Source organism: Periophthalmus magnuspinnatus, chromosome 11, assembly GCF_009829125.3.
Source record: "Periophthalmus magnuspinnatus isolate fPerMag1 chromosome 11, fPerMag1.2.pri, whole genome shotgun sequence".
Classification (NCBI taxonomy): Eukaryota; Metazoa; Chordata; class Actinopteri; order Gobiiformes; family Gobiidae; genus Periophthalmus; species Periophthalmus magnuspinnatus.
Window position 1 is genome coordinate 7670937 of NC_047136.2, and position 25936 is coordinate 7696872.

The window sequence follows — 25936 nt, forward strand, 5'->3', positions numbered from 1 at the left end:
CAGACCCAGGGCATAGGCACATCAGGGACGCATCAAGTCAACTTTACACCATTTGTATGTTTAGTCACTGACAACAGCAACACGGCAGGAGTACTGAGTGAGCTATCATAACAGAACACATTTGTAATCAGGAAACTACTAGACAGTAAGCAAAATAAACAGTACTTTTTATACAATCTGGAAGTGAATTAGGTAAGGTAGGACTTCAAACATACACAGATGTTTGCACTAGATGCCAAAACCCAATAGCTCAGTTTTATTCAAATATTTACAGTGAGAATTTCCCAGATCCAATCAATAATCAGGTAAAAACATTTCTCAAGTTTGTGCCCCTGAACAGATTTGTTTTCTTCACTTTGTGAAAAAACATTTTGAAGTGCAATATACTGTTGAAGTAAATATTGACGATAAACGATCATTTTGAAACCCAACCATAGAACTGAAGTATTCACAAAAAACTGTTCTAAATGTACTATTAAAACACTATACTGTTAAAAAAATATGAGCTGCAATAAGTAAATACCAGAATGCAACACTTAAGTAGTTAGTTTGTGTCTATAATGAGTCATAGAAATACATAACTCAACACTCTACAGCTCAAATCTCGTAGTACGGAAAAAGAACCAACATTTTCCCACTGGTGCAAGGAAAAAGTACCCACAATAAATACTGACCACCCAAAAGTATTGTCCCATCTGTTATGTACGGAAATATAAGTCGATATAGTATTTATCGTGACAGGCCTAACTATAACATAAGTGTAGTACTGTGTCCCATTACTATAAGATAAGCGCAGTACTGTGTCCCAGTACTATCACATAAGTGCAGTACTGTGTACTATAACATGAGTATAGCACTGTGTCCCTGCACTATAACATAAGTGTACTACTGGGTCCCAGTACTATAATATGATTGTAGTACTGTGTAACATGGGTGTAGTATTGTGTCCCATTACTATAACATAAGTGCAGTGATGTATTGTAACATAAGTGCAGTGCTGTGTATTATAACATAAGTGCAGTGATGTATTGTAACATAAGTGCAGTGCTGTGTATTGTAACATAAGTGCAGTACTGTGTATTATAACATAAGTGCAGTGCTGTGTATTGTAACATAAGTGCAGTACTGTGTATTATAACATAAGTGCAGTACTGTGTATTGTAACATAAGTGCAGTGCTGTGTATTGTAACATAAGTGCAGTACTGTGTATTATAACATAAGTGCAGTGCTGTGTATTGTAACATAAGTGCAGTACTGTGTATTATAACATAAGTGCAGTACTGTGTATTGTAACATAAGTGCAGTACTGTGTATTGTAACATAAGTGCAGTGCTGTGTATTGTAACATAAGTGCAGTACTGTGTATTATAACATAAGTGCAGTGCTGTGTATTATAACATAAGTGCAGTGCTGTGTGTTATAACATAAGTGCAGTGCTGTGTATTATAACATAAGTGCAGTACTGTGTATTGTAACATAAGTACAGTACTGTGTATTGTAACATAAGTGCAGTGCTGTGTATTGTAACATAAGTGCAGTGCTGTGTATTGTAACATAAGTGCAGTACTGTGTATTGTAATATAAGTGCAGTACTGTGTATTGTAATATAAGTGCAGTGCTGTGTATTATAACATAAGTGCAGTACTGTGTATTATAATATAAGTGCAGTGCTGTGTATTATAACATAAGTGCAGTGCTGTGTGTTATAACATAAGTGCAGTGCTGTGTATTATAACATAAGTGCAGTACTGTGTATTGTAACATAAGTACAGTACTGTGTATTGTAACATAAGTGCAGTACTGTGTATTGTAATATAAGTGCAGTACTGTGTATTGTAATATAAGTGCAGTGCTGTGTATTATAACATAAGTGCAGTACTGTGTATTATAATATAAGTGCAGTGCTGTGTATTATAACATAAGTGCAGTACTGTGTATTGTAACATAAGTGCAGTGCTGTGTATTGTAACATAAGTGCAGTGCTGTGTGTTATAACATAAGTGCAGTGCTGTGTATTATAACATAAGTGCAGTACTGTGTATTGTAACATAAGTGCAGTGCTGTGTATTGTAACATAAGTGCAGTGCTGTGTATTGTAACATAAGTGCAGTACTGTGTATTGTAACATAAGTGCAGTACTGTGTATTATAACATAAGTGCAGTGCTGTGTATTATAACATAAATGCAGTACTGTGTATTGTAATATAAGTGCAGTGCTGTGTATTATAACATAAGTGCAGTACTGTGTATTATAACATAAGTGCAGTACTGTGTATTGTAATATAAGTGCAGTGCTGTGTATTATAACATAAGTGCAGTACTGTGTATTATAACATAGGTGCAGTACTGTGTATTGTAATATAAGTGCAGTGCTGTGTATTATAACATAAGTGCAGTGCTGTGTATTGTAACATAAGTGCAGTACTGTGTATTGTAACATAAGTACAGTACTGTGTATTGTAACATAAGTACAGTACTGTGTATTGTAACATAAGTGCAGTGCTGTGTGTTATAACATAAGTGCAGTGCTGTGTATTATAACATAAGTGCAGTACTGTGTATTGTAACATAAGTGCAGTGCTGTGTATTGTAACATAAGTGCAGTGCTGTGTATTGTAATATAAGTGCAGTGCTGTGTATTATAACATAAGTGCAGTACTGTGTATTATAACATAAGTGCAGTACTGTGTATTATAACATAAGTGCAGTACTGTGTATTGTAATATAAGTGCAGTGCTGTGTATTGTAATATAAGTGCAGTACTGTGTATTATAACATAAGTGCAGTACTGTGTATTGTAATATAAGTGCAGTGCTGTGTATTATAACATAAGTGCAGTGTACATGTGTCCCTGCACAGACAGTCTTTCCTGCAGCATAGACTGAGCTCTGGCTGCTACAGATGGATGCCACCACTCTCTCTGGAGCTGTGCCAGCACCAGCTCGTGAACAGCTTGGCTGGCACAGCGCTGTGTGTCTGTGTGCCTGCAGAAACAGTAGCAAAATAGCCCAGCACAGATGGGTGGCCAAAATCCCCTTCCCTCCCTCGCTCCCTCGCTCCCCCGCTCACACACTAACACACACATATGCTGCTGAATAGAGACACAAACAGCGTGTCTTGCCTGGTCTTAAGTGTTGTGGGCTTGGCACACGCGGCAGTCACAGCTGCTTCCTCACGGCACACTTCCACACACATCTGTGTTAGCTCACACTTCCTGTAGGAGCCAATGCGTGTCCACACTGCACGTACACACTGCACCCACAGACCCAGAGCACTCACAGACCCAGAGCACCCACAAACCCAGAGCACGCACAGACTCAGTGCACCCACAGACCCAGAGCACGCACAGACTCAGTGCACCCACAGACCCAGAGCACCCACAAACCCAGTGCAACCACAAACCCAGGGCACCCATAGACCAAGTGCACCCACAGACCCAGCGCAACCACCATCCCATTACATCCGCAGACCCAGTGCACCCACAGACTCAGGGCACCCACTGCACCCACAGACCCTGCATCCACAGACTTAGAACACTGCCGCCACAGCGCTCCTTTCACTGTGCCACTCAGCCTTGTGTTTCACACTGAGAGAAAACATCAAGGCGTTCGGCTGGAAAGCCTCCACTGTTGGCAACCTGCCAGCAGAGGCCTATAGATCAGCATGATCATAGCAGTGTGTTAAGACACATTGTTGTTTAATGATTTGACAATGAAATTAAGACATGAAAGCTCCGAGTGGAACAATGAGACTAACAGAATGTAATTACCACACAGCTGTGTTCAGTGGAAGTGTTACAGAGCTGAAGGACTGATGTGAGTTCTAGTGACAGCAGCCTCTGTGTTTGAGCTCAACACAACAGTTTGGAGATACGGCTACTCAAAAAGGACACTCTTTCTGCCTGAAACTTTCCCGAGTGAAAGAGGCAGGTGGCCGAGCGGCTGCCAGCCAGTCAATGAGCTGGTGCACTGGCAGCAGGTACCCTCGCCCTGGTGCAGAGGGGAGAGCATGGTGCTGCTGCTGCCAACTGTGCACCACGTCACTGTGCCAACTCTGCCAGGCCTGAGTGTGTGCCAAGGCCATCTGGGAGAACAGCTCCCGCCGTGAGCAGAGGGCATCCACACACACACATGCACACACACGCATGGCTGCACACATGACAGCAAGGGCACACACAAACATGCAGCAGAAGCATGCTTTAAAAGAAACGCACATGCTCACATATGGACACAGCCGGCCACTGACAGCTCACCATCTGCCCCCAACTCTCTCCACTTCTCCTGCCCTTGTTCTCTGTTCTACAATACTTCACTTCCCCATCACACTTTCACATACACACTTGATCTTATTCAATACATTTTCATTTTACCTAAGTTATTCAATATGTGCCCCAGTTCACAAAGTGCTCGCAAAACTGGCCAAATCTGCTGCAGAACCTTCTATTTATTTTCTCAGATGAAGACTAAAATCTGGTATTAGTTGAAAGGTCTTTTTGAGGTTACCTGGCAGCAAACAAGACAGATGGTCCCAATCTACTTTGTTCATTTCTCCGCATCAGATGTAAGCAGGGAATACAGGTACACTCAAATTCTGCCGCATGCACACAGATATCAATATGGAGGGTGCACAAGCTTGTACTTCAAACACAGAAGGAATAAACCCGAGGAGTAGATCAGGAAGAGAGGAGGGAACATGGAGAAAAGCAAATAAAAAGGATGAAGGGAGAGAGATGAGGAAAGGTAATAAGGGTTCAGAGCGTGGAATTCACTTCAAAGCCAAGTCGGGGCAGGTCAGTGTCTTTACAGAGGAGCCTCTGGTGAAGCTCTGTCTCATCTGCTCCTCATTTGGTGGACCAAAGAGGGAGGCACCGCACTGCCCCCGACCACAAGCCATGTGCAAATTCCAAATGTGGTTATTTTCTTGTTTTGTACGGATATGTTTGTTGTACACTGAAATATTTTTGGAATGGTTAAGGAAAGAGTTTGATAACAGTTTAAAGCTGGAGTGCCTGATTTTCACACAGCGGAAGTAGGAACTGGGTGTTTAGATCAGTCTAACTCATCCATAGCTCTCACCAACCCTTCATATCCACATGCATGTTCAGGCAAGTGAGAAAATTATAATTAAAAAATCAACATGTAAATAAATAAATACAAAAGGTACAAAATATAATAATTTACTTGTCAAACGGTGTCAAAATAAAAACTTTACAAAGACTTAACAAAGACTAAAACCAAAACAGCAGTTACCAAGGAAAATCATCCACCTTTTTTCCATATTTTAATAAGTAAACAGAAACAACTACAGCAATTATTACGTCGCCCTCTATTGTGATATCGATAATATGTTAGCGTATATTGTGCGGCTCTCAATGCATCACACTTAAGTTTTATTGTAGATTCAATACAAGGCTATTACAGAGTTACCTCCGTAGACCTGGCTGTAAGCTGTGTACCTCTTGTTACTGTGTCTTCTCTCTCATTTAGTCGACCTCCTCTGGTGAGTTCTGCTCCTGGCTCACTCTGTCACTCCAGCTCTCCACCACTTTGCTCCTCTTTATAACTCTCCACTCTCTCCATCCTTTTACCTCCACTATTTCTCCACCACTTCGCTCCTCTTTACAACTCTCCACTCTCTCCATCCTTTTACCTCCACTATCTCTCCACAGACCCACGCCACATGCTCTGGCAGCGGCCGCACCAAGACGACTCCCGTCACAAACAAGGAAAATCCATTTGGAGCAGTCATCTGGCGCTTTGCTGGCCTCCTGTGAACCCTCAACTGTCCCACATTTCTACACTTCACACTGTCTCCGGCTCCTCTCTCATCGGTACAGCCACAATAAACATCTTAGCTTTTATAGCCTCTTCATTCATGTTTGGATACATTGTGTGGCCGTTTTAGAGCGAGCTTGGTTTTGTTTCGCCACGGTTATGAGGGCAAGTGAGTGGTACAATCTCGTATTCATCTGTAGTCTATGGTGACAGCAGTGGTCATAGAAGGGAATTATTTACTAGGTTTAAAAAGGAAACCTAAATAGAAAGTGCTTTTAAGACATACCAAGACATACCAAGCCATAACATGGTTTGTAGTGTGTAACATGTTTGTTTGTGTGTGACATGTGTGTGTATGTGTGATATTTCCATCGTTTTGAAGGGGGTTAGGTGGGGACAGCAGAGGAAAATGCAAGTACTAGTAATTCATAAGTGAGAAAAGAAGATATAGAGAATGTAAATGGAGGGAAATAATAATAAATAACACAAAAATTTGATATTGTGACATCTCTATACAAGAAAATCACATGTTTGGTCTCCGTTCATTCAAATGCAGCTGGAAAATAGATCGCTCCCTAGAACGCACAACAATAGCATATGCAATTGTTTCACACACTTACATACAACACATACAATTCCCTCTTTATTCTTTACGTACAAAAATCACATTATATGAACCCATGTGTGTCATGTCTTATGTGAAAAATATATCTTTCTGCTCAGTGACTTCGCAGTAATAGCAGATCCATTCAGTTAAACTAATGGACTGGATCCATTCTCAGCAGTGGATTTCACATTTCCCACAATGCATCACTGCTTGACTATTCTCATCTATCCCTCATCCGCCTTTGCTTTGTGTATCTGTCTTTCAAATCTGTTCCTCTATTTTCACCTCTCCGCTGCTCTCTTCCTCCCTCCTTCTGCTCCACCATCATCGCAACATCTGATTAACATATGTCTCAGCTTTAGCTCCTTGTCAGCTCCCAGGCATCTACATAGACACACACACACATTCACTCTGCAATGGTAAAGAAAACACAACCAAAATCCACTCATAAACTGTAATTTACCATTGTTTGTCTGTGAGAGAAGAGGAGACAAAAGCATGTACGCTGTAGTGTTCCCCGGTGAGCCACTTAAAATGCCAGTAATGGAGGACAGAGCGAAACACAGGGCTGAGATGGAGACAAACGAGGCTGGATGGAGGTGTGTGCGGATAAACAGCAGCAGAAGCACCAGAGGCTCCCCAGCGACATACAAGAGCTTCACTTTTACTGCAGTTCAAATGCATGCAATCTACACAGCACTTTCCATACTGGGACCAGAGTGGACTGCAGTGGGTTCAAGGTGGGAGGTAGTTTTTGAGAGATATGAAGAATCTGAATGATGAGGATGGTCTATAACACAAGGTTTCAAAGCTGAGGTATATGTGTACACTGGAGGTATGTGGATTCTTCAACAATTCAAATACTTGCAAAATGTATAGTTAATTTAATCCACAATTTGGGATTTTGGGATAGCCCTTGTTTAATACTATTATAGAGCATAGTCCCATTTTAAACATAATTTCATCCTAATATATTGCTGTTTAAAACCTGGTACCAATTTTAAAAGTTTACGAACCACTGGTCTATAATTAATATCAAAAGACGTAGTTTAAAATAACAAAAATACTACAAACTTGAAGTGTTATCTTTCACCCCGAAAATATAAAAGTTATATTTCTCCACTTTTATGGTTCATTTTACAGTCATAGTCATTTAAGATATGAAGAAAATGAGATTAATTTCTGTTAATATCACCCACAAGTACAACAGATGTATAGGCCAAGGACAATTTACAACTGTGCTGAAATGCAAGAAAGATATTTTAGTCAAAAATAAAAAAAGAACTGCTATTACTAAGAAAAATAATAATAATTTTTAAGAGTCATAGAAGTGGATTAAGTCGCCCATAGCGTTCGGCTCCAGTCAAATGAAGCTCATGGAGGTTGGCGGTTATACTGGCCAATTAAGATCCAAGTTCCATGTTTGAAATTCCGACCACAAGTATCATTACAACCAAAGAGCCAATCCGGAGCCAGGCTGTTGAAGGTAATGCCCATTCCCGCCCGTACCACTGGTTTAGCAGGGAGCAGCAGCTTAGCAACACTGCTCAAACTTGTTGCAAATACTACGGGGAACAACCTCGGGGAAAGAAGGCGCCGGATTTGTCTGTTATTAATGAATCATATCTTAATTTACGGACACACTAGCGAAATAAAAACACCAGGATCATGTGGAGCAGGTTAATGCAAACATTTTAAGACCGAAATGACAAGTCTGACAGCAGTAGTTACATAGAGAGGGGCGACTGCTTTTCAATAGAAAGTGAATTGGAGCGATCGAGCCGGAAGCAGGTTAGCTATGTCCATTTATACATACAGCCTATGGTTTTACACCTTTGAAGAAATACAAAGTTTCAGTTAAGAGCATTTTATAAGCAGTAAGTAACCAAAATGAACAATCTAATCTGTACTGGATCTGTCAAAATTTTAAATCCACTTTTTCACTCCATATCAATTCACATTCTTGGTGGTTATTAGAACACAAATATATAAAGAAATCAAATCTATGGTGTTTGTCTATGTATGTTTATTCCTCGTTTTCACTGATCTTATAATACACAGCAAGCATTTTTTAAAATTTTTTACTGGTATGTTTTGGCTGTTTCTCTGTTGTCGCTGGATGCTACAGCCTCTTTTCAACTCATTTGTTCCCACTCCGCTGTCCCAAACTCCCTGGATCTAGTCCCAATTTTGGAGATTTTATTTCTCAACAAAATAAGACATGTAATAGCCGCCACGTCCAAACAGATACTTAAGTGTATGAGTTGCAAAAACACATAATCCGCCAACAAAAGGCTTGCGAAACTCTGCCGCAAATAGTGATGATTGTTCGGAGCGGTCGATGTTTTGTAATAGCTATAATTTCACTGGTTGGTTATAATAGCATTGCATGTTATTTCAAGTCTTTTGTTAAAACTAGAGACAAACTCACACCAACATTTTCAACTGTATTAGGAGTCATGCTGTGTAAAATTACTCACTTGATACCTGCTTGGGAATCTTTTTCGTTTTTAAACAAGTCAACTTGTCAACGCTGTGAAGTCCGCTGCCTTCCAAAGTGGCCCTTGCTTCTATTCACACCATTAAAACTCTATTGTCAGTATAGAAGTTAATAAATGTGGCTGAATTCAAAACACACAAATAAAAGCCCCTTGAATAGCCAGACAAAGCAGATGAGGGGGCGATGTGCGATGGGCTTCAATGGGCCGTGAGGATGTTTTGTGTGGGGAGGACCGTTGCAGGAGAGGAGGGGGCAAAGTGGAGTGGATGTCTGCAATAGAAAAGAATAGAGGAAAGGTTTTGTGCAAGACTTGATAAACTGAATACCAATTTGGAGGACACTCAATGATAAGTCAATGAGGGGGTGATGAATGTAACACAGCAGCATATGTTCACACAGGGGACACACTGATCACGGATACAGCGCTAACATAACTATTGCTATTGTTTACATTATATAAGGTGAACTTTGTGTTTTTGGAGCTACGGATTAAATCACTGTTTGAAAAAAAAAACAACAGTTATGTAAATATGTAAATGCACTTTTAACTCTGCAATCTTCAGGCCTATATGGAAATGGTAAATGGTCACACTTTTACATAGCGCTTTTCCACCTTCAGTGCACGAAAAGCAATTCAATGAACCACTCAATCATTCAAACACACACACACACACACACACACTTATACACCAGTGTACGCAGACATTGTGAATGAGGTGGGTTAAGTGTCTTGCTCAAGGACACAGCAACAGCATTCAACTTTATGAGCTGGAATTGCACCACCAACCTGTGAGTCAGTGGTTCTAACTGCTTTACCAATGGTGTTTATATCAGGCGCAGGATTTGAACCATCAACCTTTGGATCAGAGAACAAACGCTCTACCAACTGAGCTACTGTTTTAAACCTGAGATAGAAACATTTGGCTATTACTCCTCTATTAAGATCGTTTCTTTTTCATTCATTTTTGTTCTTTTTGGTAACAATATAAAGGCTTATTTATGTATAATCAATGCTTATACTTATAATTACTGTTTTCGTCGCAATCGCCCTTTGATGAAAAAACTAATAAACATTCTATTTCATTCCACACAGCTGATAAAATAAACTGAAAAATGTATTGGATAAAAAGACACCATTGAAAGAAAAAGTCTTCTTAAGATGAAAAGATGCACTTTTTTTTACTTACAAAATCTAAATCACTTCAGCACAAACACACAAAGCTGAAAATCTTTTAACCAGGTTTGTGAAGGTCTAACTGAAGATCTGCACTGACCTTCAGGATGTTTTCTTTCCCACAACAGCAACAACAATGCCGATATGGAGAAGGGAATGTGTAGAGCTCTCGGCCTTTGTCGTTTGGTCAGTAAGTATAAACTATTTCGAAAATCGAACTCTTCAAGTTTTGAGTTACCACCTACCTTACAATAGAACTGCACAATTTTCAGTTATAAACAAACACTGTATAAAGAAGTGGACTAAGGGAGTGTGACGTCACCCAAAGTGTTCGTCTCCAGTCACATGAAGCTCATCGAGGCTAGGAGTTATCGGAACCAATTTGGAGCCATGTTCCATATTTGGAATTCCGACCGCGAGTATCATAACAACCAAAGAGCCAATCTGGAGCGAAGCTGTTGAAGTTAACGCCCCTTCCTGCCCGCACTGTTAGATTGGCAGGGACCAGGCGCTTAGCAAGGTTAGCTATATCCATTTATATATACAGTCTATGGTTCTAAACAAGGACTAACCCACAGTACGACAAAAATGTGACTAAAACTGACCCTAAACTCAGCAAATATTTGAACTGTCGAGGTATTTGCATACCACCTGAAGGAGCTTTGAGTTTGAGAAACACTAGATGGATCGGTCTTATTAGTTGAATAAACATTTAGTACAGTATTTGTTTTTGTGTGAACTCCCATAGCAGTTTTGGTCAGATCATAGACATAAACATCTTTCACAGTTTTGGCAGCACTATCACACCCCCTTCTAACCGACAAATTGCCGCAGGGACCGGGAAATTACTTAGAAATGTTTTTGTTTGGATACGGCTCATCCCTGCATCACTCACAGCCTGGTGGAGCCCATTAGAGATTCACCATAAGGCAGACAATAAGAAAACGACAGAGGGAGAGACACAAGTGAAGTATGGACAAAACAGGAAGAAGGAACATCAGGGCGGGCAGGTCTTCTTTTTCAATCCTTATCCTGTGGCGTCAAAATGGTCTCATCCTCAGTGCGATCTGATGTAACGTGCCCGAAACTCCAAATCACCTCAGCGTACTCCAGTGATCAAAACAGAAGAGGCTCAAAATGCGTCGGATTTTAAGATGGAAATATTTGAACAAACTCAAATTCAATTGATACATTCAGGTGTGACGAAATCAGGCTGCAGTGATGAGACAATGACATCTCTTAAAGTCAGTCCAAGAGCAAACTGAAAACATAGAAAACAAAACAAAAGAACAAACATAAAAGCAGAAATAGGCTTCTTTGACCACTATGGGCGACAGTAGCTCAGTGTTTGTCCGCTGATCTGAAGGTTGGCTGTTCGAATCCTGTTCTCGACGTAAACATCACTGGTTGAGCGGTCATATCCACTGATCCACAGGATCAGTGGATATGACGGTGCGATTGACGGTGTGATTCCAGCTCCCACAGATGAAAGCGGTGGCTGCGTCCTTGGGCAAGACACTTAACCCACCTCGCCCCAGGTGTCTGCGCACACTGGTGTATGAATGCGCCTGTGAATAGGTAAGTGGTTCCTTGATGTAAAGTGCTTTGAGTGCTTTGAAGGTGGAAAAGTTCTATATAAACATGTGACAGTTAACCGTTTATATTATTGCATAGTTACACATTACATACATGGGTGCAGTGATTTGCCTTAGGTCCAACGACAGTATGCAGAGTGATTACCAGGAATAGAACCATCACCCAATCGGTTAATGGATGACAGTGTACCAACTCAGCTACTATTTCTAACTACTGAAAGCACTCGCAAATCAGTTTTTCAAGGACCCATATAATGAAACGGTTTGTCGCACCTATAGATCGAATAAACATAATTTATGAAAAAAAAACAAAAAACTACAACATATATTGGCATTAGAATGGGCACCTATTAACAGTAGATCATAAATGGCACATTGTATTTTTCCTTATGGCTTCATGTGAACACAGCTCCACATGCTAACCCACACATGTATATATATATGGAGTTAGCGATGGTGTGAAAAAGAGATAAAACAGCCTCAGCCTCTCTGTGTGTGGCAGGTCCCCAGCCATCTGGACCCCCCCATAACCCCCATACCCATCCCACCACCACGCCCCATACACCCCCCCAACACCACAACTGCGGCTGTCGACTGGTGCGCTATTCAGGGAGAAACTAATTCACCTTTCAGTGCGTTACACCCGCTCGCCACAATACATGCTAATGAGCTAGAACAAATGACTTCTTTTTGCTTTGGGGATGTATATGTGGCTGTGTGTGCGCGGCTGAATTCTCCAATTGTCTCATCTGCTCATGACCACATCGCTCCGTCGCATACATGCTTCTGTAAATCTGCTCTGTAATTACGCAGACATAAACAGCACATGTCGCTACATAATGAGATAAACATGGGACCAAACTGATAAAAACAATACATCAGCTTATCGAATAATAACACAAGAAAAGTTGACTGTGACTCTTTTGTTTTGTTTATTTTTTGTAAAACTACATTTCGCTACGTTGCCAAGTATGAAATTATTCTCCAGACATTAGTTGATACTGTCTTGTGGCGCACTATAAATATATATGGTAATTATCAAGACAGGCCTAAGTGAACGCTATTTTTAAACATGAAGAAATGCAAAATAATGTTAAGAAACTAGTCATCTTAACTCAACAATACAAATAGTTCTTAGCTGATTCGTTTAACAGAAGGTAAATGAAAAACATTCACATTCATCAACTCAGTAATTGGAGAGCTACACTCATTTCATTGGACCATTCTCATGATTCCCATAATCCTATTCTCTTCTATTCTCTCACACAGCACCCTCTCTCCCTCCTCCCTTTATCCAGCCCTGAGAGTCTTGGCCTGGTTCCAATCTGATGCTGTGGCCAGTGATGGAGTGGAGAGGTGGCAGTCAGCGTCCACACAGTGCTCAAGAGCTGCTGCTGTACATTTGTGTGTAGCACCGTGACACCAGATGAATGGGGCACTTGATTTGTGGCAACACCAGACATGACAAGATGGCACTAGTGACACCAGCCGACAAGTGAAAGGGAAGAAAACAAAACAAGGAAGTGACTGAGGGAAAGAGCGGAGCGTTTAGAGAGGGGAGACAAAGAGAAATATGCCGCTGTGCTGACAGGATGACTTACACAAAGAGAGGGTATAGCGTACGTGTCACTAGGGGGCGCTAACAGTACATTTGAACACCTGCCAACTGTCCATCCAACTATCTGACAGTGACAGACTGCTTTGTCAATTGGACAGGCTTGAGCACATCACAGCTTGGGAAGCAAGGGGATGACACACTGTATTACGGGTTACCACTAGAACAGCTTTCGTATTCTCTATCTGGACTTGGGACCAGCTAGTGATGTGGCCAGATTCCCAAACACAGCAAAATATGTCAGAGGAGTTAATCGATGTTAATTTGAAATGAACCCAGATGGTGCAGATTGACAGCCTGTCTTCTGCCAGTCTACCCCAGGGCAGCTGTGACTTCAATATTAGCTTGGTTAGTGCAGAGTCTTGAAAGGAGCTAAATAAATCCAGTGTAGTATTATTATTATTATTATTATTATTATTATTATTATTATTATTATTATTATTATTATTTATTTTTTATTACTATTTTATTCTGCAACAATGACAACTGTTACTGTTAAGACCTCAATAAAAGGGCATTGTGAACTAGAAAATACTATACTTTCCAAAAAACACTAATGTGTGAAATCAAAGCATGACGCCCAAACATCCTACACAATATTGTCAGCTCAAAATATCTGCAGCTCTAATGGAAGCGGTGCCACAGTTCCTTTAGCTCACACAGCAACAGGAACCAGGCCGTTCCTGCCTCCCCCCTCTGACCCTCCCCCCTTCCCCCTCTGACCCCTCCCGTCTGGGCTGTCCCGAGATCCACGACCAAACCCAGCGCTCCACACAATAGAGCGGCAGAATGAGAGGAACCGGCGGTGTCCAGAGATAGACCCACTGCTTCAGCAACCGGTGGAGAGTACCAGAAAGAGAGGAACTGGAGAGGGAGAGGAGAGGGGGGAGGGACGGGGAAGGGGGAAGGGTGTGCAGGGGGCAGAGGATGGGAACCCGGGGAGGCAGGGTGTGGAGGTTGGCTTACTCAGGATGTCTGTGACAGGACACTCGGAGATAATGCAGGAGTGAGCTAATCAAGTCCTGTACAGTATCCCACACTACAGCTATGCAGCAGGCGGGGTATGCTAAGATATACTTTTGTCTCTAACGGTGAATAGCCACATATGTAAACAGGAATTTACGAACAGCTACTTAAACTAAAATGTAGACCAAGTTAGACAGAAACAGCCATCTTTGGACAGGCTCACATTTATTTCTCTCTCTTTTTCTGGAAAAACACTCTTCCATCCACTCAAGTCAGAACAGCACTAAGATTTATCTATTGGCAAACATGTTGCTATTTGATATATAGTTTTGTATTTGTATTTTCCAGCTTACAGCTTTACCCTTACGCCTCAGAAAAAACCCGTCTCCTAGTTAAAGCTGGACAATTTATCCAGATATCACATGTTGTGAATATGCTGCAAAAAGACTTGATGAAAAATAAAAATAATTAAACAAAAATTATGTTGTTACGTTTGAAATAAAAGTTTAAAGCTATATTTTGTGAGTAATTTGAATTAAACCTCAACTAATTCATTTAAAAACATGTTTGGGCACATTTCGGTTGGATGGATAAATGAGTCTGAATATCGTTATCGGGATTTATCAGGAAATATATGTTGTTGTTTTTTTTGTTTTTTTAATTAATATCATGTTCAGAGATGTTTTCATTTATACATAACCAGCAGTCAGCACCATTGTCTTGTACAGTGTATTATTTAAGGGAGCCAAACCTCACAGCCTCCCTCTGGTCCACCTGGGGGCACTGACCCTCAGAGAAACATGGGAGACTTTGGCCATAATGTGCACAGTCGTGGAGCTCTTGTCCTCATGACCAGCCCTGATCCCTGCTCTATTTCGGGGGGTCTCAGGTGAAACACGTACATGTACAAGTACCTGCTGTTTCCATGACGACCACTGCAGAGCTGTCAGGAAGCACGCACAATGTAGTACACACAATATAAAGAAGGATTTTCCAAAACCTTACAGTACCAATGGATATGTTACTTTGCCAAGCCAGATGGACAACTCGCCAATTCAAATGTCACGTGCAAAAATGTGTGAGGTTGAAAAAAAAAACAACCTTGTATCTTGAGTCAAAAAGCAAACAAACCTGTAGACTTTGAGTGAAAGTGGGATGACAAGATGCAGCCCACCCTCTATGAATGCTGGTGTCTATTAGTACTAATCGTGACTAGTCGATTATTACATTCATTGTAATTTCAATAAACTCTAAAAACGAAACTCTGTAATAAAGATATCTGTCTATTTATACCAATCTAAAACACAACACAGCATGATTAAGTCCAAATGTTCATCACTAACGCACGCAAATGCATTCTGACATGGTTCCTCACAGAGTGGTTTCATATAAAATCCACCGTATCACAGAACTGGGCCGGCTCAGAGCGACAATTATGTAGAAAACAAGAAGCCCCACACAACCAACACTGCCACTTTCCAAGCACTCCCTCCCTTACATAGCATGAACACACCACTCACCTCTAAACCCGCGTAACACTATAATTTACTATTTTTCAGCAGCTATATATAGAGCACATGGTATAGCTATGGTTGAGAACCGCTGTACGGAAACCTTCACCAGTTAAATATAGGCCTGCTCATTTGATGTGATTTTGCCACACTTTCAAAGAACTCAATAGGAGCATATACCAGGAAAACTCAGCAACTCATAAATAGCGTTTTACATCCACTCCGTGTTATTTCTTTTGTCCCTCACAGGCTCCCGTCTCCTGTGGTTTCTGGCATCACTTGGTGGCGGTTAGAGCTCTTAAATATGTCCCTCTTTTCGCTCGCAGTGTTTTAAGGATGCTGATGTCCAAATGGCACAGAGCAGAGCCACAAACACTCACCAGACAACCAACATGGCTCCACCAAATTACAACTCGCAATTTTCCCATCATCCATTCATGAGAACTTTCTTTCATTCTGTAGTTTCCATATTTGTCGTTTTTAACCGGTATCACCTCAGAAGCAGTGAACGAGTCTGTTTAGATGATAAAAAGTCAAAAAGGTGTCATCAGTGAGAGGCGCTAATCTATACATTTTACTTTTTCGCGATAAACTAAAGGAGCTCACACTGAAACTTTACTGAATGACTTGAAATGTGCAACAACAAAGAACTCAGCGTGCTCTTGTAATGCTGCTAACTGACTGAGAGAAGCAGGCCTGTAAAAAGTGTGTTAAGATGAATGAAGGCAAAGGATATTTCATAAATGAATAATATTGAAGGACTTGAAGTATTCTGTGCATGTAACATTGATTGGCATGTGCGATGTGAACAATACAAGCAGTACTTTCTCCTGTTGAATACTAAAAACATGTATTACACTTTATAATAACTGTGCTTTAATTAGCCTTTATAAAAAGACTTAACTCACAATGAACAATTAGTCTATTAATTTATTAAATATGCTAACGCTAACCCCCTCAAAGGGCTCATATTATGTTATTATCTGATCTATGTTATAATGTTGTACCCTCATAAATACAGGAAGTGCTCCACTGTGTTTTTAAACTCCATACACTTTCATGAGAATCATTTGGATGATTTCAGCTCTGGAATTGCCAATCTCTACTAAACAAAATGTAAAATGTAGCCGTTAACTTGAAAACTGCCACTTCATGACATCACAAGGTGGAACGGCGCATTTTGAGCTTTGGAAATGAAGACATACCAATAATAAAGGGTTTTGAATGAAGCAAAACACAACTCCAGGTGTGTTTTTGATGACATAACAACATATAACATGCCTCACAGCTCACCAGAGTCAATTTTGCGTAATCTAGAACCTTTAATGAACTTACTAAGCCTGTATCATTCTCAAGTTTGTAAATGTAGTGTAGTTATTATAAAGCGTTACCATGTATTTTGTACTAAGTGGAGTGTATTGATACATTTTGGACAGACAACAACATTGAATGGGCCCAACTTTAATAAACACAAGGTGAATCAAAGTCGTTACCGGGACAACCAAACATCCAAATGGTCATAACCTCTTGATCCCAGTTTCGTCTTATAACTGTGAGTCATGGCGATGCGGACACAGAGAGACCCCAGGGGCAAGGCCAACACTTTTCTTTTCACTAAAACATCTTCAAGCCAACAGTCACACAGTCAATTTGTCCTCTCACTGGGGAGGCATAAGAGAATCCTTATGGAAAGAGTGAACTCAGGACCAAAATAAGGATTTATCTCAAGCTCAAATTCAAACTTATTACATTTTGAGAAGGGTATGAGTCCTTAATGGCTAGCACATGTGAATACAAAGAGGCAGCGGTAGTTAATCGCACAAGCAGAGGTCGAATAGGGAACCCTTTGGCATATAAAGGATACTTGTTCCCGCACTGCGCCGAAAAACAGATGTTGATAAAGACGCATAGGGGGTGAAACAGATGGGTAAGACATTAGCAACACTCGGGCCAAATATCTCAAAACATCTGCAAAAAAATTACCTTACAAGGGAAGATGGATTTATTCTCTCCCCTGTATTTTTATTGCTTCGTGAGAGTCTGTGCTTCGAGACTTAGGAGTTTTCACCACAATCTGGAGCTGTTTAAATCCTCGCTGAAAAAAAAAAACTTGGATTCTTCCACAAATGGCTTCATCGCAAACATACCCATTCACTGCAGAAGCTATAAAACTTCCGAGACGTCAGGAATATCGCGAATGTTATCTGAAAAGACTGCAGCTGATACGGAGCACTTTATAAATGTCAAGGTACATCTTCAAAAGTGTGTGTTTAGACAACCTGGACAAGTGGGGTGTGCCAGTAAAAACATAATTCATATCACATGTCTAAAAGGGGAGTTGGGTTACCATGGAAACACATCATTTACGCTACGATGAAACGCGCAGCTGAGGATGACATGTCCATATGGCGGCGGGATGATGGAGGGAGGGAGGAGGGGAACAGATGCGCAGACCAAAGTGCTGTCAATCGCAAATCCATAAGAGCAGCTGGGGTCGCGGAGGTGTGCCGGCCTGTACCTGAACAAAACACAGCCATTTACTGTATTTTCAACTGTTAAGTAGAGCGATCAATACCGTTTTTCATAAATGAGAAGATAAACGACTGTGTGGAGGAATTTTCAATGTGTTTATAGAGGCATCTTTTGAAATGACACTTTTATTATGTTCATTTGGAAAATTCGGAATGCATCTCAAAAGGCTTTTTCCTTTTTTCTTTGGCCCGTTTTGCAATGTTTTTCCGAAATAAGATTGTGATTTTCAGACAGTTGACAGATGACAGTTTCAACACACCATACTATAGGCTTTTCTAAAAATGCATTCAAATTTTGTAATTGTTTGAAAGTAAAAAGACTACTCAGTTTTTTTCTGTTAATTTCAACTTATGTGTTTTGTTTAAAAATAAATGCACTTTAAAGAAATGTTCATCCACATAATTGTTGTGCCCTAAAATAGATATGAGTTGGCCTGTAAAAATCCCAGTCTGCAACAGGCTTTATATTTCTTCCATCCAGCCCAAACGTACCCTACCCCTGACCTTACCTCTCCACATTTTTATTTCCCCAGTCCTTTATAACCAACTCATAGCATTTAAGGTTATAGACACTAGCTGACCCATGTCCCATATGACACCAGCTGGCAACAACTGGATGCCCTCTTCAGACGACTTCCACAAAAATGTACAAAACAACCACTGACCTCTCTCGATCAGCACTAAGGAGATAGAAGGTGACCAACTTTATCTTTCTGGGGTGACTGTGACTGAGGATCTGCCCTGCCTCAGCTGTAGGGAAGGCCCAACAACGCCTGTGCCTAAAGAGCTCCAGCATCTCCAGAGCACTGACGGTGAACTTCTACAACTGTTCCATCAGTAGAGTTCTGACATATGGAGTATTAGTGTGGTTTTCCAGCTGTACCGAGGCCGACCAGCAGGCACCTCAGCGGGGGGGTGAAAACAGCGGGGAAAATCATTGCAACAACTCCCCCTGAGATCAGCACCAACTGGATGAGGAGAGATCATCACCACCTACAGTTTTTTGTCTGAGGAGAGATCAGTGCCATCTACACCATCCTGCTCATCATCTTTTCCACCTGTGGCCTTCAGGTAGAAGGTACAGGTCCACTCAGGGCTAGAACCAGCAGAATGAACAACAACCTGCATCCTCAGTGCCCCCCTCCTCTCTCTGTCCCTCTCCCAAGGACAATAACCACATCCACCAATACAATAACACTGACCTGGACTTCACATTGTTGAATAATGACATAAAATACTCCACATATCTGACTGTGTGTCCCTGTGATGCACTTTATTCCTGTTACTGTTGCCATTCATTACATCTGTGCTGCACTGATGTCATTATTGTGCTAATGTTCACACTGGGCTTATTTATGGGGCTATGGGATGGGATCTTGCACCTTTTGTATTGCACTTTACATCAAAACTATGCAGTGTTTGATGCTCTGAATGTAATTTTGTCATTTTCTATGACAGTGACAATCTTGAATCTTGAATCTACAGTTCCCATCATGCAAGTCAAATCAGATACAAGAGCTTCATCATTGGTCATAGAGAACAATCTTCTTCACGATAGAAGTGTGTTAGTCATTTTAACCACACAGTTATGAACATACACCTATTCCTTTGGCTGTAATTGACTGAGCACATCGATACTCGCATGGAAAAAACACACAGCCCACTGTCTGCATCTATTGATCGCTCATCTCTCCTCCCTCCGTCCTCTCTCTCTCCCACTCCGCCACTGGATCTTAATTACACTGCTTTTTACCAGGCTGCCCTTTTCACAAAGCACACGTCCCGATCCATACATCAAAATTAATGAGAAAGAACTGAGCAGTGAGTCACATATTGAGGAGCAAAGACTAGACTTGTTCATTCTTTTGCACCATTTCTGACAGACAGAGGACACCCCACCAGTGTTGCAATTTTGGAGGTGCCAAATGCTAACAGGTGTCGTGATGATGAGATAACAGTCATAATGTTATGGATAATCACTGCAGATTTGATTGAACCACAAAAGCGTGACATGTTTAGGTATAGTGTGCTCACTTCCTGCTTTTGTCTCTCTCAATTTGTCTGATTTTCTGCCTGTTGGCTTCTTTTAAACCTGCCTGTTCCTGGACAAAAAATGACTTTTTTACGGTCAGGGTTTATGGACTCACGGCTACACCAGCCTCTCCATTCTTCAGCAATTGTCCTCCAGTGAACTAGGAGAAAGGGGCTCCTAATCGTGCCGTTTCACCGCTCGTACGCCCCATCAATCACAGCTGTGTGCACTGCCTCTGGAATCACCAAACAAAAGCTGCTAGTTCTGCCAGATCAGTGTCCACAACATCTCACATGTTTGAAGACTGGGCTTTCCACGCAACGGGTGTGCTGGGAATATAACCCTGGTTTTCCACTTGGTAATATCGATACATCTTCACAGGAGACATATTGTGTTTTCTTCCTTCTATTTAATATTGAACAATAACGTAATTACATCATCACTTTTTCTTCATTGTAAACCACAATATTGATCTAAAATGGCTTCATAATAGAAATGGGACAATTGACTTCCTGTTCAAAACTGCAGAAATGTGAGGCATGTAGAGCTGTGATATTTGAGGAAAATATTCAATTGCGATTGCTATTAGATTTAGGATTTATGTTTTAATAATTGGATTCTATTCAAAAGTCATATATTAAACAGTCCAGCAGAATTGGCAAACAGATTGAAATATGAACTATGCTTGTACAGATTATGACAAACTCTTACAGTCCTAATATAAACATCATATAAGCAAAGGCGACCTAGTATGTTTCATTGATTCATTGCTGGGTTTCAGACGACATCACAACATTAAAAAGGCCAATATTATTTAATACAGTTGGGGCCAGGTAAGATTAATATTATTAAAATGCAGATATTTGTTGTAATATAGCAGATCTTAGGGTCCAGTCACTAAGAGAAATGATCAAGTTCAATATTTGTGAATTTACTTTTCAGATATTTCAGAAAAAATGCTGTTCTCCCATCTGGGAGAATGACATCATCACATCAGCTCAGACTCAATCCTACACTCATCATAAATCCTACTTTTTCTTCCTTATGAAGCCTTAAATGAAAGGCTCATCTGTGAGAATGATTTTTGTTTGCAGTGTTGTCCTGATTATGTCGATGGATAGAATGGACAGTAATGTTAGCGTTTTAATATTCCAACAATACCTTCAAACTGACCAACCTAAAGTACTTCAAAAACACTTTCGGTCTTCTGCCCCACCCAAATCCTCTGCACAGTGTAATCTTTAAATGTAAGTGAGTTACTATCTTCTTTTGCCTTTCTTATTATCACCAGCGCCATCTTTAAAAACACCTTTCCAATACTTTTCCCTTCCCCACAGTGAGCCCAGACTTTTCCTTATAATAAACCTGCGTGCCTGTCCCTTTGTGCTTCTGTGCAGACACCTACATGTGAACTCTCCCTCTCCCTCAGCGCATTCACAGCCCCCAATCTCATCCAAACGCCTTATCTTTTGGAATAAGAAAAGGCGGCTCGTCAGGATGGCACGTTGCGAGTGTGTGTTAGTGTGTGCGTGTCAGCGTGCGTGCCTGTGTGTGTGTGTTAGTGAGCGAAAGGCAATGTGCATTAGTGCGATTACAATATCAACCCAGTCCAGATGGAGGCAGGAAAATAAACATTGAGCAGGGCATTCACGTCACACGTAGGAACAGTGGAGGAGAGAGAGAGAGAGGGATGCTTGTCTGTCTGAGGATGGAAGATACACTGGGAGAAAGTTAATTAGTGACTCAATCCGGGTCTATGCACACTGCAGACGGCTAGAAGGCTCCTGTCTGTGTTTGCAGCTCATATGTTGAACTGTGTGATCCAATCAGCAGCGACAACTGATAACCTGCACAGCTGTCTCTCTAATTAATGACATAGGCATCATCTGCATAAGGAACGAGATTCGGGTTTTTACACTTCTCACTGGCATGCGTGTAATACTGGAAGAGTGCATGTGGGAGAATGGTCCCTGATGTGATATTCAAGGGATTAAATGGACAATACCTGCCTTGTTTATACATTATTATAACAGCAGTACATTTCATATTTCTGATACATGCAGGTTTCAAATGTTTAAACCATTTTCTCAAAACATATTTTCAAATTATAAGTGTGAATAAATGTTTGTGCACATAATCTCCCTTATACTTTTTGAAATTCCATGTCTTGTTTTTAAAAAAAATCTATTCCTCTGCCCATACTACATATTTTGACCCTTTAGATTACGGTAAAAACATGTGCTTTTTATTACTTTACAGCAGCTTTATCTGGATAACCTCAAACAAACACCTTCATTTATCCAGGTTTGTTACTATGTACTAAGGTAATGATACTGTTGTAGTTGTATTAACCTCCTTGGCTGAATTGGTTTTGGTTCAAATCTCTGAACCCACCAGACCGCTCCCTGCCGGCACCTGCAGTATAGCTTTCATGTTATCTGGAGTAAAAACACTCCAATAAAATCAGTTTGTAGTGCTCACAGTTGACTTTGACATTAAATAAGGACCAGTAAAGGCCAGCTCACAACCACAATAAAACAAAGAGCTGGACCCTTCCTCGCGGCGCACACTACCTGCCTGGGCTTTGTAGAGCCGCTGCTGCTCTTTCATGGGTGATGAAATTCAATAAGCACAGAAGAGAACTGCCCTCTCGCTGATAACCATCAATGGGGCGATCGATCTGAGAGGGCACAGTGTGTACGGCTATGAGCGCTCACACTTCATCTATTATTCACACAGGGACTTGTAACAGACGGAGAGGAAGAACATCTTAAAGGAGAGGTGTGCCAGCATTCTAGTCACTGTGTACACATTAAAGCATTATGGTCTTTTTATAATTTAGAAAAATATATGTCTGTTCGGGCAGATACTGCATCACAAATGTTAATCTGTGTTAATTTTACCATACCACTCACACGCTTTTTAACTGGATAATAATAATAATAATAATAATTGGAGAGCAGAAGTGTCATGAACCAAATCGCTACTATAGAAGATAAACAGTTGTCAAACGCTAGCATGTTGACTCTGCATCACTTATTCACTGTACAAATCTGGACACCATCCAAACATCTGTGTCATGAAGCATTTGGCAGTGGCCCACAGCCTTTAGGGGAAATTACTGTTTTGTTTTCCTTCAAGATAATTTTATTAACATTGAATTTCAAGAACTAAATAAAAAGCCAACCAATATTTTAGCTGGTGTGTGTAGCATAATGCGTTTGACCCCTCTCTCTCTCTGGGACAGGGAGGGAACAGGTGTGAGGTAATAGGGTCTACAGATGGGCTGAGGATGCTGCAGAGCCTGGACCACAGCACAATAGCCCAACACACACACACCGACTATGTAATGGCAATGATAACTCGCACACAGCATTTGGATTCATTCACTTCATCATCTGCCTTGTTTACCTTTCATTTAGGCCACTGTGTGTCTATGGCGCCTTTATCTCCCCAAACACACACACACACCAGGTAATAGTCTTTTCAGTCAACTTAAAAGGAAGTCCCGGTGGCTAAGGCGAGGAAATATAAGACATGCCATGATAAAGGATGTAACCAATTTAAGGACCATGACCACTGCAGTAAGGTTTGGTGGAATGAACGCAGAGGCACACCAGCAGCCAAGGTAACACAATCTCATAAACACCAATAACATAATAAAAGAAGGCTGCATTTTCACCTCTGAGGCACTGAGCTTTGGGATTTTAAACATTGTAAAATACGCCTCAGACTCCAAACATAACCATAAATCGAATCTGTCCACAACTTCACAGTCTTAATATCAAGATACTGATAGAAAGTCCAGCAGACGGATCGTGACAGCTCCGAGGAGTGTTTGCAAATTACCAACTGGAAAACTTAAAAATCACCACACTCTTTCCACGGCTGGAATTAAGAAGAAAGGAGAAGAAATAGAAGCCACGTCTGATCTGAGACACAGTGAAGACAGGTTATTTTTATTCCAAGGAGAAAAAAAAATACAAAACTGATCTATGTTGGAACAAGCTGTCATTTATAACTTTTACAGGCCTATTTAATGTGATTATTGGCCTAATAATCTGTTTATTTTATTAACCACTTTTGGATGTGTTTATAATTCTGTCTGATTATTTTGTGGACGGGTATAACACACTATAACAATGTCTTTTGGAGATATGAGTGTGTAATAGGCGATGCTACAATGTCACAAATGAAAATGACATTTGAGACCCCGCTGGTGTAAAACTTCTGCTGACAAAACAAGCCATACAGTCATCTTTCACGTTTGTAATAATAATAATAATCACTTACAGGCAGCCTATGCGTGATAAAGACAAACAGAGACAAACACAGAGAGCACTTACACTGCAAGGAGGTAGAAATTCCCACCATGCGGCACGCTGATGTGAGGGGGCTTAATAATTTCCAGTCCGGGTGAGAGTCCACGCTCGGTCCCCTTCTCTGATCCCCGGGAGCGCGAACCAGAGTCCGAACACTGTCTCCAAAGCTCTGCGCTCTTGGAACAATCAGGAAAACAAGCCGTACAAGAATGCGCGCTCAGCTGAGTAGTGGTCAGTCACCGGGAGCTTCGGGATGGGAGCGTAAAGAGCAGCGTAAGAGGAGCGAAACAGATGCAGAGGAATGATGCAGCCGCCTGGTGCGTCTTTGTCCAACCGGGTCCAGCGCAATGAATTTGAAATAGTGGTCTGTTCTGGTGAGTTTAATTCACGAAACGAACGGCGAACGAGGCGGTGGTCCGTGTCCCGTGGCTGTGGGTGCTGTGGAGAGGAGTCAGTGGGTGCTGTGCAGAGGAGTCACTGCGCTCTGCCTCCAGTCGGCGGTGCGCAGCGGAGCCAGGTGGCGGGGGGCGTGGCCTAGAGCGCGCACCCGGGGAAGGGGGCAGAGAACGCATCTGTTTGTCCTAAAACAGGTTGGAAAATGCACTGCAGGGTCAAGCCAAGACCAAACGTATTTACTGTTGTGATTTGTTACTGTGGCTGCAGCTACGCCGAGCTCTGCCATAACCTTAGAGATGTGTTTGTTAAAGGAGTTGTAGGGCTTTTACAGAATCACAAATAAAGTGGATTACAAATAAACCAAAGCATCATGGAAATTAGGAAATCAATTTGAATGAGTTCTGTAGAATTTGAAGATATTTGGTACCTTGATGAGTGAAATAAATGAATCTTAAATGGATTTATACAACATATTTTTGGAGAAAGACAGCATTTACCCACTGAACTCAAAATGGTTAAATTAAATCAGTTTTTAATGGACAAATAATCTCATTTTGTCTGTCCAGTAACAGACAAAATGAAATGTTTGCGTTAGGTCTCTTATTTAGCCTCTTCTCTCTCCTCTATATCTCCACAATCAGCAGACAGAGTGCCATGGACAAGAACCAGCAGCCTGTGTGATAGTGTATGGACAGAAGTAGGCCTTTGTGATGCATGTCTCTGCCCACACCCCCACACTGCTGCCCTCTCCGTCTCTCCTCTGAACAGTGCAGTCAGCCCAGCCGCAGTAACCTAGAGGCACAAGACTTTCCCCTGCCATCTGGAAGTCATCTCGGAGCAGAGCCAGGGAGACCACGAGGCAGAAGCTACACTAATAACAACTGGTCCACTCGAGCTGCTCAGCTGAACAAG

General features: G+C 41.2%; 1 protein-coding gene across 5 annotated transcripts in view; it reads right to left on the minus strand.

Moving 5' to 3' along the window:
• The window catches only part of runx1t1 (RUNX1 partner transcriptional co-repressor 1), a 56760-nt gene extending 31664 nt beyond the window's left edge, over nucleotides 1–25096 (minus strand). For all 5 annotated transcript variants that reach the window (XM_033975335.2, XM_055225362.1, XM_033975334.2 and 2 more), the window contains exon 1: nucleotides 24653–25096. In XM_033975335.2, the coding sequence (XP_033831226.1) occupies nucleotides 24653–24680 (28 nt within the window). In that variant the 5' untranslated portion in view covers nucleotides 24681–25096. The remainder of the gene's footprint in view (nucleotides 1–24652) is intronic.
• Between the last annotated feature and the right edge of the window lie 840 nt (nucleotides 25097–25936).